This window comes from Antedon bifida, chromosome 11 (genome assembly GCF_963402885.1).
Source record: "Antedon bifida chromosome 11, ecAntBifi1.1, whole genome shotgun sequence".
In the NCBI taxonomy this organism is placed as follows: Eukaryota; Metazoa; Echinodermata; class Crinoidea; order Comatulida; family Antedonidae; genus Antedon; species Antedon bifida.
In genome coordinates, this window is record NC_136236.1 from 12,116,945 (window position 1) to 12,131,887 (window position 14,943).

General features: G+C 34.5%; 2 protein-coding genes across 2 annotated transcripts in view; one reads left to right on the top strand and one right to left on the bottom strand.

The window, feature by feature from the left end:
• The window catches only part of LOC144856120 (NACHT domain- and WD repeat-containing protein 1-like), a 187,846-nt gene that overhangs the window by 88,848 nt on the left and 84,055 nt on the right, over window positions 1-14,943 (top strand). The window lies entirely within an intron of this gene.
• LOC144855139 (glutamate receptor-interacting protein 2-like) lies at window positions 25-14,659 on the bottom strand. Its single transcript, XM_078712945.1, has 18 exons — window positions 14,507-14,659; window positions 9,583-9,669; window positions 9,255-9,326; window positions 8,936-9,145; window positions 8,511-8,673; window positions 8,115-8,260; window positions 7,159-7,306; window positions 6,453-6,634; window positions 6,127-6,285; window positions 5,617-5,806; window positions 5,234-5,373; window positions 4,976-5,053; window positions 4,606-4,675; window positions 4,139-4,284; window positions 3,654-3,792; window positions 3,184-3,358; window positions 1,827-2,582; window positions 25-1,430 (listed from the first exon to the last, which is right to left on the bottom strand). The coding sequence occupies exons 1-18, from the start codon at window positions 14,544-14,546 to the stop codon at window positions 1,233-1,235; spliced, it is 3,099 nt and encodes a 1,032-aa protein (XP_078569071.1). The 5' UTR covers window positions 14,547-14,659; the 3' UTR covers window positions 25-1,232.

Genomic DNA, 14,943 nt, shown 5'->3' on the forward strand with positions numbered 1-14,943 from the left:
TAAAAAAATCAATTTAATGAATAATTGGTTATTTGTCCATTTATTATATTTAACATTCAGAATACTGTACAATTAACAAAATACAAATTACTATAGAAAGATGAATTTGATTCTTATTTATATTCAAAATTCTATTCATATTTACGTGATATATTCATGCACACACATCTATATATAAATCTAATATTTTTTTTTTCTTTTTTGATAAATATAATTTAGCTAATCAGTTTCAACAAAACCCCATTAGACTAAACTGTTCACCAGCTGTATAGAATAAATATATATATACATATATTATAATTATAAATGTGTTTTAGACACAGATTGGAAGTATAAAAATAATAAATAATATATATACACTATAACAAAATCCAAATTAAGTCTGCTTGGAGTTCTATTAATGCAGCATTACTTTATCTATTATTAATTATAATAACCATTCAACAAAGAATAAATTTGTCCCACTTAGCACCTCATACAAAATCATGCCATGGCAATTCATTACTGCAGTAATTATTAAAGTTTCAGTAATATTCAGGTTACTATTAATACTGCTTTGGGACATGGCAAGATTGTTACATTACACAAATTTTAGACAACATAATGGTAATCATGAAAACAGAAAGTTACTTGGTAACCAGGAATGGTCATTGTGAAAGCTCTTGTAATTGTAGCGTCCTGACAGATATCTAAGATCGTGTAGGAAAACACCAAGGTAACGACAAAAATCTTGTAGGAAAATTCCAGACACCAAGGTAACGATAAAGATCTTGTGAAACCAAACAAGTCTAAACAATTTCATTATATCATAATATATTCCAAGTCCAAGACTTTGGAGCGAATAGAACCTTGGTCAGCAAATAATTACTATAAAGCTGATGATATTGACAACATATATCCTTTTCACATCTGCAAAATGTAACAACTTGTAACCAGGTTTACATAGTGTGAATACAATAACAAGATTTCACAGGTGACCTCTGTGAAATCTCGGGAGAATAACACACTTGTTTTTGTTTCGAGATGTTCCGAGTTCTTACTGCGCGCGCGTGTATTGCCCTGGTATTAAACTGACCAATCATAGTAATCAAATAGCGTGCAACTACGCTTTCTTCCGAGGTTTCTCAGGGTTCGCGTATGCATGTATGAAAAAGTGTATTAAATCTGAAGATCAAAACTGGTTACAAGTTGTAAACATTTATGCAGATGTGAAAAGGGTATTAGTCATGACCTCAAAGTGTCTGCAGAGAACTAACATTACTAATCTCTGCCCCGGTACTTAAAGAAGAGTCTTTGTACTCCTTCTCTGTGCCATTAACTGGCGTCTCACTCTGAGTACGACTAAGCAACAACTCTAGCGAGTTCCCCGAGTCTGCAATCAGCGGCACAACCATACAACAATCAAAGTCACGGGTTCGAGTCCCATTTATCTATAAAACAAAACGATTTATCAAATAAACATGTAGGAGTTGTAGAAAATACTTGAATCCATTCAACTTTTATTTCAGACAAACTTTTTAAGCTTTATCTTTTTTTTTGTCTTGTGTGGGGTCGTCCCACTTTATTATAATTCTCTGTTTTATTTGTACATAATATTATATATAAAAATAAAGGTACATTGTAACAATTAATTATTTGTATGAATATTTCTCTTTCTATTGTATATTACTAAGATTGTTACAGTGTTAAAAGTAGTTAAAAAGTAGGCATATTTACATAAAAGGTGATTGATTTCAATATAAAAAAAATAAAATATATACTTTTTAAGCTTTATTATAAAAATATATACTTTTTAAGCTTTATTATAACTGTCATACATTGTTTACCTGTAGAATTCTATCAAAGGTTTTGATGTTTCCATTACGTGACGCTGGTCCTCCAGGCCGAATCATGTTTACAAAAACACCATTCTCGTAAACACCGTCAGACACACTAAAGCCAAAATCCTCTACGTCTGTATCCTTATACAAGATTACTTTGTGGAGTTCAGCTGATATTGTTTTGTGCATGAGTGGTTCTTGTAAGCTAAACGACGTGCTGCGACTTGAATTTGGCAGCGTGCTGCTACGAGACGTACCAAAGCTGCTCTCTTTTCCGTTTCTATAATGTCCGCTAAAGTCCAAATTACTACTGACCATATTCAAAGACGCTGTGATCTCATTTACAAGATCTGATGTTTGTTTTGAATGCTGGAAGTTGTTTTTGGGAAGGCACCGATCAAAAGAGCTATCGTCTCGATCGGAATGCAACCTTTCGTCACCATATCTACGATGGACTCTTGAATCATCCCAGTCATCATCACTTATTGGCGATCGGTAATTTTCGTGATATTGATTGGAACGGTTTCTAGATGCTGATCGTGTTCGGCGTTGACCTTTACGGTTTCTCGATGAACCTTTTCCGCGGCGGGAACGCCTTGTAGCTGGGGACATCATCCCCTGGTAGTTGCGGGCTTTTCTGTTGCTATGGTAACCTGTATCGATGGACGATACATTCCAAGTTTCTAAAGCGCTTACACCTTCTGTGACATCTTGGTTTGAATGCTCCCCATTGTTTGCATAAGTAAATTTATCGTCATCAATCTATTAATAAAAATAACCTCATCAAATAAAAAAAATAATTAAAAACAACAATATAACATAACATCTAATACATGTAATAGGTATAAATTATTACGAAATATTGTTAACAGTCAATATCATCATCCTCGGACCAAGTCTCTAGTTTTTGATGTTTATTTTTAGATTTTTGGTATTTTTTAACAAATGCCCCCGCCAGCCTTTTGCTTTTGTTTATACCTAGAGTGATTCCAGCTTTAAGTATGACACGCCATGTGTGCAAACGCTACCTAACTTTGTACAAATATTAAGCTGGATCATCAATTATAAATTAAATCAGTCGCATGTATACAAGTGTATAAGTTTATATATTATAAATCAATTGTGTTGCATTGCACTATGTAAATAATACTGTCAAATTATAGAAACAGTGCTTATATTCGGAACATGATCTCATGATCTCTTACAGCGAGAGGTCGCAGGTTCGAATCCCGCAACAGACATTTTTTCATACAACTAAAAAAAAGCATGGGACTTTCGCCGATGAGCTATGTTTGACACAATTATGAGATCATGTTCCGAATATGAGCACTGTTTCTATAATCTGACATTATATCATATATACCAGAGATCCGTTGAGCATCAAACCATCGTTGTTATTTTTGTTTTGTTTGCTGATTTTTAAATGTACTCTGTCACCAGCAGTTTTTAACAAGTGAATGGCGTTGTTCAGTGTTTGTCCGCGTAATGAGACGCCATTGATTGCAAGAATACGATCACCGACATGAATTGCACCGGTCCTATCAAAGAAAAAAAACACCATGAAACCAATGATTTTATGCTAATTGATTGCTTTATTGATTGCTGTATAAAGCTCTGTCTACACTATCAAACTTTATATGACACAAACATGTGATGGGCCAATATATATATGGACATAATGATGTCATATCACTAACATATTTGGGCAGATCACTACCATATTTGGGCAGATCATTACCATATTTGAGCACATCATAGAGCGTATTGATAAGGGTAGGGTTGAGTAATCTCACTTCTCTCTGATATTGATACAGTGAATAATCAAAGGTTTACCTTCCAGCTAGGCCACCTTCTGTTAGGCCTGATATGATGATTGGGTCGAAGGGCTCCTCAGTGCCAGAGATGGTAACACCCAGTGGGCCACCATGACGAACCAATTCAACTGAATATGTTACAGCTCCATCAGCTTCATCTGAAAAACAAATTATATTTTATTGACTGTGTGACTGTGATTGTAAAAATTTAAAGCTCAGTCTACACTATCAAACTATATGTGAAAAAAATGTGATGTGCCCATATATAGACATGATGCCATATCATTACCATATTTGGGTATATCACTACCATATTTGGGCACATCACACTTTTTTGTCAAACTAGTTTGATAGTGTAGACAGATCTTAATTTTAGTGTTTTTCTTTGAGGCATATCAATGAGTGGTATATAAAGACTTTATTCAAACATTTTTAGTAAAGTATTTAAAGCATAAAATTAATTCTGCAATCCTATCAGAGTAGGAAAACGCGTTGTCATAGTACCTGAGAAAGCTTCATCCTTTTTAAGCCTCAGTCTCACAATCTCATCAGCTTCTTTTAAGATCTGTGCAGCGTCCTCTACGGAGCACTGATCTAGCAGAATTCCGTCAATGGCTAGAAGCTTGTCTCCTGCCTCAATTCCACCGATCCTGACAACAACAAATAGAATCGGAAATATTTTGATGAATATTAAGTAATAAAGCCAATGATTTAATACTTTTGAAACATCAATTAATCTTTATTTGTGACCTTCATTTAAGTTCTGTCTACACTATCAAACTTTATGTGACAAAAATGGGTGATGTGGCCATATATATGGACATAATGATGTCATATCACTACCATATCTGAGAACATCACACTTTTTTTGTCAAACTAGTTTGATAGTGTAGACAGAACTTTAAAGAAGAAAACAATAAAAAAAGAAATGAAATACAAAAAGGAATGTGAGGTTTAATATTGCATCATACCTATGGGCCACACTGCCTTTCTTGATGTGTGATATTAATAATGGATCACCTCTCTTTCTGTTCTTTGGTGCTATAAAGAAATAAAAATACATTATGATATTGTTCAACAAGGGTTAATACCAGTGGCGCAACTACTATAAGCGCTCACTGGCTAAACCCAATGGCCCAGAGCTTATGGGGCCCCAGAGCAGCAGGAAAATACAGGCATGAAAATATGTCGAAAAGGGCTAAAATCACCCGAGGCCTGCAGTGTTGGAGGTCCACTTGGGGTTCCTAAACCAGGGGCTTCGGGCCTCTGCGTTACACCACAGGTGAGTATGTGGTAGATTAAATTAAATAAACTACAGCAAATATCAATATTAATCCTTACCACTAACAGTAATTCCAAGGCCACTGCTTGTCTTTGGTAGTTTGATATGAAAGGTACCACTGCTGGGCACAACTGACTCTGAAAAAGAAAAATAGAAACTTCAACAAGCATTGAATTTAATTGCTTTAATATAAACAAAGTATCTAGGTGAACCATTATAAACTAAAGTCTTACTTAAATACTCCCTGCTCTAACTTAGGTCTCTGCAATATACATACATATACAGCCAATACATCTAATAGTTAATCTTAAATTTACCTGCAATATCAAACTCAACTTGTAACATGCACCGTAGGCCGGATTCCCTCAACATCAGGTTTGCATCGTCAAGGGTGACATCTTCTGTGTAGACACCATTGATTGCTAGGATCCTGTCACCAATGTTGAGTACACCTGACCTAAATCACAATATATCATTTTCAAAAACATTTTAAATAATGTTTGTTCTAACCAAACTTCTTTACATTTCAACTAGAAGGGCACTCAGAGAGGGCAAACCTCTGCTAACTAACTAACAACTATAGAAAAAAACACACGCGATCAACCACTAACCTCTCACCATTCTGGCAGAGGTAATTTTCATTTCATTAAATCAAAACAGATACAAAAACTAACATGAATTGAATAATTTTGATTCGTACCGTTCAGCTACACTACCAGGTTCTAGAAAGGCAACGATAGCTGGCGTACCTAAGACGTCACTAGCAAAAACACCGCCCTCTAGCATCAAACCATAGTCTCCGTTTGGCGAATTCAATGTCACTTCCAGCGTTTCAGTATGACATACCTGTGTCCCAGATACAAGTCCATTGACCGATGAAGACAGGGATACTAAAAGAAAAATGTTTATTTTATTTACACTAACCAAGCAAATAGGAAGAAGAACCTTACATTTACCTTGTGAAGAATGAATAGTAGAATGGTACAAAAATTGAATATCATAAAGCAAACTCAATTAATTGACATTCAGGAATCTAAATAAAGAACAAACAACAAACTTTATGTGACAAAAAAAGGTGATGTGCCCATATATGGACATGATGTCATATCACTACCATATCTGGCCATATCACTACCATATTTGGGCACATCACACTTTTTTTGTCAAAGTAGAGAACAGAGAATGGTTGATTTGTGAAAGAGTGACTTACAGTTTGAGGTGTGCTTCTTGCCACGTCTCGATCCAGGTAGGGTGCTGGCTCTCTGCGCTGCTAAGCTGGCATGAGATGGCAAGGTGTTGTAGTTTGATATCGTGCTATAGCTTACTGGAGTTGATGGCCGGCTTGAGGATCTGGCTATTGTCTGAGATACTAAAGAAAAATATATATATATGTATGTGGGTAGGTAAGCCTGGGTGTAAACTGACTGACTGACTGGTAGCATATATATTGCTTACCACTTTGAATTTTAGTATGTGGGTAGTGGGTACGTAAGTCTGGGTGTAAACTGACTGACTGGTAGTATATATATTGCTTACCACTTTGAACTTTAGTATGTGGGTAGGTGAGCCTGGGTGTAAACTGACTGACTGGCAGGATTTCCAGTTTAATCTGCTCCAAAGCGGATTGAAGCAGCTGCATCGCCTCGGCAACAGTCATACTATCTGTGGTGCTGCCATCTATAGCTCTTATTTCATCACCAATATGCAGGGCTCCACATCTAAATGAAAGCATGAGTACTATTACATTTCCTTTGATAGTAAAGAGAGTTACTGTTTGCTTTTAATTAATTAACTTAGTATGTGTCTAAGGCCCTGTTCACACTTAGTTATTTACCCAGGCCCTACCCACCACAAGTATTGATTGAATTGCCTCATCACTTGTGACGGTGGAGAAAATGTATACAGCAAGCAAGTTTGCTTTTGTTTAATCCTGTCACCACACGGGTTTTGTTATGTTTTTTGTATTGTATTATGTTTTTAATTGAAGAAATAAATGAAATGAAACATAATACTAGTCTAGTAGTAGTACTAGTCAACTATCCCATACTCTCTGAAAACCTGAAACCAGACTTTTCTTGAGGTCCAAAAAGTCCCCAATCTAATTTTTACCATTAAAACACATTCTGAAAACCAGACATATTTGGCTAGCATAAACGTGTCCGGTATTGGGAGAGTTGACTGTAATATTGTGAACAAAAGCTGAGCAAATAACTTAAAAGTAATAAGATTGTAAGCGCTGTACCTATCAGCAATACTGGCAGGTTTGATACTGTCAATCACGACGCAAGGCTTGCCCGCCCTCATCGTTGAATTTAAACTGACACCTAGATGAGCACCTGGTGTTTTAGCGACCTCGATAAGCAACGGACCGTTGGCATTGGTTACTGCATCTGATAAAAAAGAGGGGATAATTAAATACAGATTTACTAAGAAGGCTTGGTATCAGATGAGAATAAAATAATTTAATACAAAACTACAAAAAATAATAAATTATAAAAAAGTGGGAAAATACTTTTCCCACTAATATTTTATAGAAGCAACACTTTTTCATGCAAATATTTAGAGAATTTACCTTAAGTTTCCATCTATGTATGCATTGAAAAATTGTACAAATATTTAAAAAAAAATGATCTATATTAAAAGTTGATTGTGAAATCAACCATTGTGATAAATATATCACAAATATATGATTTACAATGATTATGATGTAGCCACAAGAAATAAAGTGGTGCGGTTTTCGCAAAAAATGGAACAATCACTATTCTATTCTATAAAAGTTTTTATGTGGCGCCCTACAAAGAACAGAGTGCTTAACAATAGTTGTATTATTAATTTTTTAAAAAAGTTTTAAGTTGAAGTTTAAATAGAGGTGCCTAATTCGCTCCTCTTAAATCGACAGGAAGCGCATTCAAGATCCGCGGAGAGGTGACAGAAAAACATTGTCACCAGCTTTCCAATTAGATCATGGAAAAAAAAGTCGGGTGGGAGCGAAGTCGACAATTAAATGAAAGCTGATCACGGTTAAACTTAAGTAAATAAAAAAGGTACAAAGGAACAACAGCCACTGGGTTGTCAAAGGCCTCAAAGAAAAAGTGGTCAGCAGGTTGAAACCTTAGCAACCGTACTGGTGGCTACGGCCCTGATGATATGATAGTGATGTTGATTAATGATATGTTGATTATGACAATGTTATCTTACCCATAACTGACACGTCATATTCAAGGACAAACACAGCCTCTTGTGTAGCCTGGCTAATAACTGTCAATGCTTCCTGATGACTGTGTTTATTGAGTGTTATTCCTCCCACACTTACAATATGATCACCTATCTTCATTGTACCTTCCCTAAACAAACAAAAAGCAGTTTAAATTTTATCTTGAAGATGGGTATTAAAAAAAGCTTATTTATTCTGTACATACACTTTCAGTACTTGTGTACTGTTTTTAAAAGTTGTATAGTTACATAAAAAAACAATTTAACGGTACAAAAAAATTGCAAAGTAAAATTATGAATTAGGAGCATTTTCAATGACAACTGATTCGAGTTAGCTGATTGGGAAAGTCACATACACACAAAATGCATTCATTTCCTTACCTGTCAGCTGGTCCACCAGTACGTATTTGAGTGACAGTTATTGGGCGTGTCTTAGAGGCGTCGCTGTGAACACCCCCTCTGATTGTAAACCCGTAACCCATACCTTCTTTTGGTAGACAAACCTCAATCAGTTTGGTGAGCACCTGTATTCCATTTTCTTCAGCTGAGAAAATCAAGGTAAACAAGTTTAATCATTGTTGGCAGTGGCGTAATGCAGAGGCCGGAGGCCCCTGGTTTAGGAACCCTAAGTGGCCCTCGTTTTTAGCTTGTTTTTTCCTATGGGCACTGCTCAGGGGCCCTGTAAGCTCCGGGGCCTCTGGGTTTAGCAAGTGAGCGCTCATAGCTGTTACGCCACTGGACGCTGGCAGTCAGAAGTGAGGATGTATTCATATTTGATGTCTGAGAATACTGACTTTCAAACTTACGCATCATTGGCACCTCATACTCAATCAGCAGGTTTACAACATCGCCGGCGTTTTTCAAAAGGTTAATGACCTCATCATGACGCAATCCTGTTGTCTTGATGGCATTGACGGCTTTGATTAAGTCGCCCACTTGTAATAGATCACTGCGTTGGGCGATACCGCCAGCACGCATCTTGGACACACGTGGGGATCCATCCTTATCAACACCACCTATTTTTTAAAATAAATTCAATATTGGTTGTTAAAATCAGAATTTTCTGTTTGCTGTTGGAGTCAGTCAATAAATATTTATTTGTAAAAAATAGAGAATTTATTGTACCCGATATAGTGAGTCCAAATCCGATACCAGATCTCTTTTCCAACCTCACCTGGGTTGACACCTTTCTTTCTTCTGAAAAAAAAATGTTAACACAATTTGTACAATTTATCATTTAACAAACTCTTTTAAAACATTGTAATTCTTATCATTCAACAACTGTTGAACTACCAGTCCATCATCTCTCGTACAAATAGGTTTTGTAACAGCTTTCATCCAGCTGCCATTCGGGCACTGAATGCTGGTCAGTATACCGTACGTAAGTCACTGAATGCTGGTCAGTATACCGTACGTACATCCACTGATGAATGAATGAATAAGTTAAACTGACCTGCAATACTACTCCTTCTACTCTTCCCTCCTTCACTTGAATCACTCTCAACATTCCTCTTGTTTCCATCGTTTCTTTCATCTTTTTCTTTAAAAAAAACAACAAATTGATGAGTTTGTTAAAGTCCAAGTTAAGTCTGAAAACAATAGACCAATTTTCAAGTAAATCAAACACTTGAGGTCAAATAACCATTATTAAAAGTTGCACAGCCATAACCGGTTAAATGGCATTCTAACACCGAATCGATTGGGTGTTTTTAACCGTTATTTTCATGCCATTTTCTGATCCCAAGAAATTTGGGTTAATTTATTCACACGGTTAGTTCCTTGCAGCAGAAACAGGACCTTTGTAACTTTAAATTTGGCAAACATACTGCGACATGGGTGAAGGTTTTTTTTGGCAGTTTTCACTTTCATTGGACCCTAATGATATCCACATGTGCTCACAATCAAAATCTGATTTTTTTAATGTTTCATCTTTTTTAATTGACATGCTGTACTGTTTTGATATCAATAACAGGAAATGAGAGGCCCATTATGCAGCACACATCGTGAAGCAATAAGCAAGTGCTTAAACTATAGCTTGAGATAAGAAGTGGACTTAAATTTCAACATCCATCATGTCAGTGTCTAGAACATATGGAACGCAAAAGTTTGATAACGAAATAAGCAATGCATATTTAAATCACAATACAAATAGATCTATACTGTGAACGATCTCATTCAAATAATAAAATGGTTAAAAATAACTGTGTTACATTACATCTCAATAACATTACAACACCAATACACTTGTATTCGCTGATGTACTCGCACGTTGCTAATGCATGAATCGTCATGAGCTCCACATGGGACAACGCCGCTACACAAGTTTTCATTTATTATTATTTATTACTTGTAGCTATACAGTACATGGATAGTCAATTATTAGCTACAGTATACTAATAGTAATACAGTACAACAAATTAGCATTATAATAAATAGAAGTTATTTTCACAAACCTATATAAATATACTGTACTTTACGTGATTATTAATAACATCATAAAATGAGTAAAAATACTATTACAATACTGACAGTACACTTTTAGATCTACAATACCTAGATAGTTAATCATTACCTATAATAACACATTTTAAAGGTAAAGGTCCCGTATTCAATTCTGAACATAGGGTAATGAGCTGTTACATAGGAGCTCATTATAACACAGTTACTGTTATAATAAACAAGTTATTTTACAAACCTAGCTGTAGGATTTTAACTCTGTTCATCTTTCCTAACAACCTCTCTGACGGCTATGGTTTTGTTAAGCAGAGTTTTCTCTAGGGAACATCACTGTTAATACTCAATTAATTCATGCGTAAAAATGTTATTTGTCAGGCAACAATAGAGAGTATCTAGAGTTTTGTTTAGTAAACACAAAAACAGCTAATTCTATGATGGAGGTCATACTGCCCTACAGTGGGATCATTTCTAATTGACTAAGTAACAAACTTAAGTTAGTACTTTAACTGTACAGTAAGTAAGTTAATAAATTAATTACTGTGACTTTTGGTGTTGAACAAATTTACTGAAATTTAAATAGTTGATATACCAAAAGTAAGTCTTACTCAAAATGGTATTTGAACTTAAGTTAGTACTTAAACTGTACAGTAAGTATCAAAATACAAATTACTACTGAACATAACTGCAAGATTACCAAAGATAAAACCCCAGTACCCACGAATACCACGGCTCATCATTTCCTCTTCCTTTAATCCTTTACTCTAGAACTCTTCTGCACTAATGTACAGTACTAACTATAATAACGCTTTAGTATCAGCAGTCTATCAAACACCTGCTTATGCAAAATTAATGAGAGACGAATTCTTTATAAGAGATTTATTGCATTGTTGTACATTGAATCATAATTTACAGAGTACAGATTTGGGATAATATTTTGTGTGTACAGTATCATTACACCGTGAGAACTTACTAACTTGGTAAGCACATGCATACTGTACTAATAGGGTATCCTAAAAAATGTTATAAAACATCAAGAAAAATAAGAACAATTCATAAAGAACCAATCCTGAACTAATTGGTAATTATAAAAATACAGAATTCAGTTAATAATGCCTAATATACAGTTATCTTTTAGTCAAAATTAGTCCTATGTTATAACATAAAGAAAACAGGAAAATTCATAAAGAACCAATCCTGTACTTCTCTCTCAGATACGGAGTTCAGTGAAAACTTCTGTATACACTTACGCTTTTGTCAAAACTAGTTTCACACAGTCAAATTTATTGAATAGAAAAAGAATACAAAAGAAAGAGCTGAAGCATCACAAAGTGACAGAATCAAACTATCAATGAATTGTTCATCACTCTGCCTTTATCTATTCACAAGAGCTTTAATTGAATTTCTATTCTCATTGCTTTCAATTCATTCAACTACTAAATTTACTGCAGTAACCTTCATTACTAAATACTCTAGGCCTATGTATGAACAAGTGATTAATGCAGTAATCTTGAGTAAATTGAGCACAAATCACCTTTAAATAATAGCTGGCATTTTGTTTTATCTGGAAATTAAATTAAACTTTACAAAGTTGTTAATCAACAGAGAAAATAGAGACAGTATTAACTTACCCCAGTATTCATTTTTACCAAATCTAACTTTCTTCTTTTTACTTTTCCAAAATTTAAACATTCTCTCAAAAATTGATAATATGCGATGCAATAATATGAAAATAAAATCACCAAATTCACATAAATGAAATATTCACAATGAACTGGCGAAACCAGAACAAAAAGATGAACTAAAGCTTGGGAAAATCTGAGAACTACCGCATCTACCGGTAATAAAAAACATGTTCTATGTAAAGAATAAGTAGACAGAGTTTAATAACCGTGCCAATAGATCCTGATGTAGAGATATGTAGATTACAGGAAACTATTAACAGGCAAAATATAATGAGTTATTGAACCACTGGCAGGAACACTCACTGATAACAATCTGATTGTCAAAACCTATATAAATCCTAAACACTTGAGTGGGTACGTTATCCAATTCAATGAAGAGCCACGATAAATGAAGGGAAACACAAAAACTGAACAATGTGGAACAACAAACAAAATAAAGAGAGCAATATTAGACTATAGTTAGGTGAAACAATCACTAATTATTTTATACAGTAAACTGGGGCCTAAATACAGGATCTAGAGGTGGGGGGGGGGGGGGTGGAGACATGTAGTCGACCCAGGCCCACCTAACAAATGTCGAAAAAAATTGCAGTGCAAAAGGATAGGAACTTAGATTATGTCAGCACCTAAATTTACAATGTTTACAAAATCTCGGATCTGCACTGAATTCTGTTGATTAATTGCAATCAATTTCAGACAGTACTACAGTAGTGTTGATGCAGCAGAATAAGTTTCATACCGTAAGGTTTCATAACCTGTCATTTAATTATAATTACCAAATTGTCTATTAGTTTATCTTGCTCAAAACATTTAAAGACTAATGCATTTTCAATTAATAATATGTCAGTAGATTGACTGACAGTGTCACTATCTTATGTTATTTACAAACTTGTGCCTGTTAATGTCATCCAGAATTAACTCTTTCAAGAATGGGGTCAAAATGGGGTCAAAGTAAACACAGTTACTACTCAGTCGTCTCGCACTATTTTTGAAAAAAAAATAAAAGTTTTTAATTAAAAAAATTACAGTTTAAAATAAACCATACACAGTGTGGCATGAATCACAAGACATACATTTTATCTGATAAAAAAAACAAGGCTTAAATTGAATTTATGTAATGTAAATAAAAACTATATCATTTTACATGATTAGGTAGCTTTGCACAAGAACTCCAAATACTAATAAGAAATTAGCATTGGCTAATTGGCAATCAAAGGCACGTTTGTTGTACTTAAGGTTCAAAGAATGTACTTAATTTAAAGATATCCACTTTCTTAATTTAATGTACTGTAGAGTAACACTGTACACATATGGTACGTTAGGTAATTTTAACAGTAACTATATTTGAGTTCGGAAAATTATATATATTTTTTATTTAAATAAATGTTTAAAGATGTATTGTCTCTTGAAACACAAAAAATGAAGGTCAAAATATTCTAAATTTAAATTAGCCATATCAAAGTAATATTAAAGTTATTCACTTTAAGTCGAAAATTCGAGCCAAAAACAACAAGTTTACGTACTTAACCGGTAAATTAATTTGATTACATTTTGTCTGGAAAATCGTCGCGAGCGAAAGTAAACGAAGATTTCAAACCACGAGTATGCATGCTAATTAGGATTGTTTACAACTCGTCATGGTTGAGGAGGTGTTTTCACACAGATCGCGAGGAAGTTTATGATTATGCATACAGAGTAGCCACACAAGCACGTTGCATTATGGGATATGTTTTGATTGAAAACTTTGACTGGAAGTCAAAGTTATTTTTTGAACAAAAAAAACGTCTGTATTTCAGTTAAATGATTTTTTTTTCGACTAATTTTTGGTGAAAGTTAATAACTATTATGATGCTTCAAAATGACCCACTTTTTTTTTAAATCCTTTTTTTTTTTTTTTTGGAATTAGTCAAAGGGACAATACATCTTTAATTATTAAATACAATCAATAATCATTGAATTGAACTTAATTATATATTTATAATTACTGTACCATTTATGATTTTACTTTTATTTTATACTTTTTTTTAGAATAAGATCATCATTTATTCTTGTTCCTTGAAATGTAGTCTGACAGGTAGTCTGGCAGGTGTACATTTTACAGAGTAAGGCCTAGGCCCACAAGAGTAGCCAGCGCCACATCCAAGACCATGATAATAGGTCTGCCTGCAGGGCGGGCTGGCATGGACCACACGGTAATTTGTAATGGTTAGCAGGCTAGGCGTAAGAATGATGGCTTACCTGGCGAAGGTTTTAGACACGAAGGCAGCCAACCCGGCATTATAAACTGTAAAGACACTGGTAACAAGAAGTACTACACGTCCAGTTAACGCCCCTTACAAACGATCATAATACAGCGATTGCTTTTAACAATTAAAAGTCGTAATTCCTTTGTAGGCCTACCGCATATCAATCACAAACCGACCTTGTAAAAACAAACTTCATGGCGTGTGACTTTAGAATAACCTTTGACCTGTAAATACAAGCAAGTGATTGGTGGAATGTTGGCCTTCAATTACTGAAAGTTATAAAACATAAAAACAACTTTTAAATGTTGGTTTATGTATATTATTTCATGGTTTTTCCTGTGCTTAAATACATATTTTAAAGTATAATATACACAGTAATTAAAAAACTATTAACTTCACTAAGCACATTGACACAACATTGTTTGTGGA

What these genes read in the sequence shown, in the direction of transcription:
- LOC144855139 (XM_078712945.1), bottom strand. Translation starts at nt 14,546, where the DNA reads ATGCCGGGTTGGCTGCCTTCGTGTCTAAAACCTTCGCCAG. An exon ending in GTGTCTAAAACCTTCGCCAG is followed by an intron (nt 9,670 to 14,506) that starts GTAAGCCATCAT and finishes TTTTTTTTAAAG; the next exon opens with AAAAAGATGAAAGAAACGAT. An exon ending in AGTTGAGTTTGATATTGCAG is followed by an intron (nt 5,054 to 5,233) that starts GTAAATTTAAGA and finishes TTTCTTTTTCAG; the next exon opens with AGTCAGTTGTGCCCAGCAGT.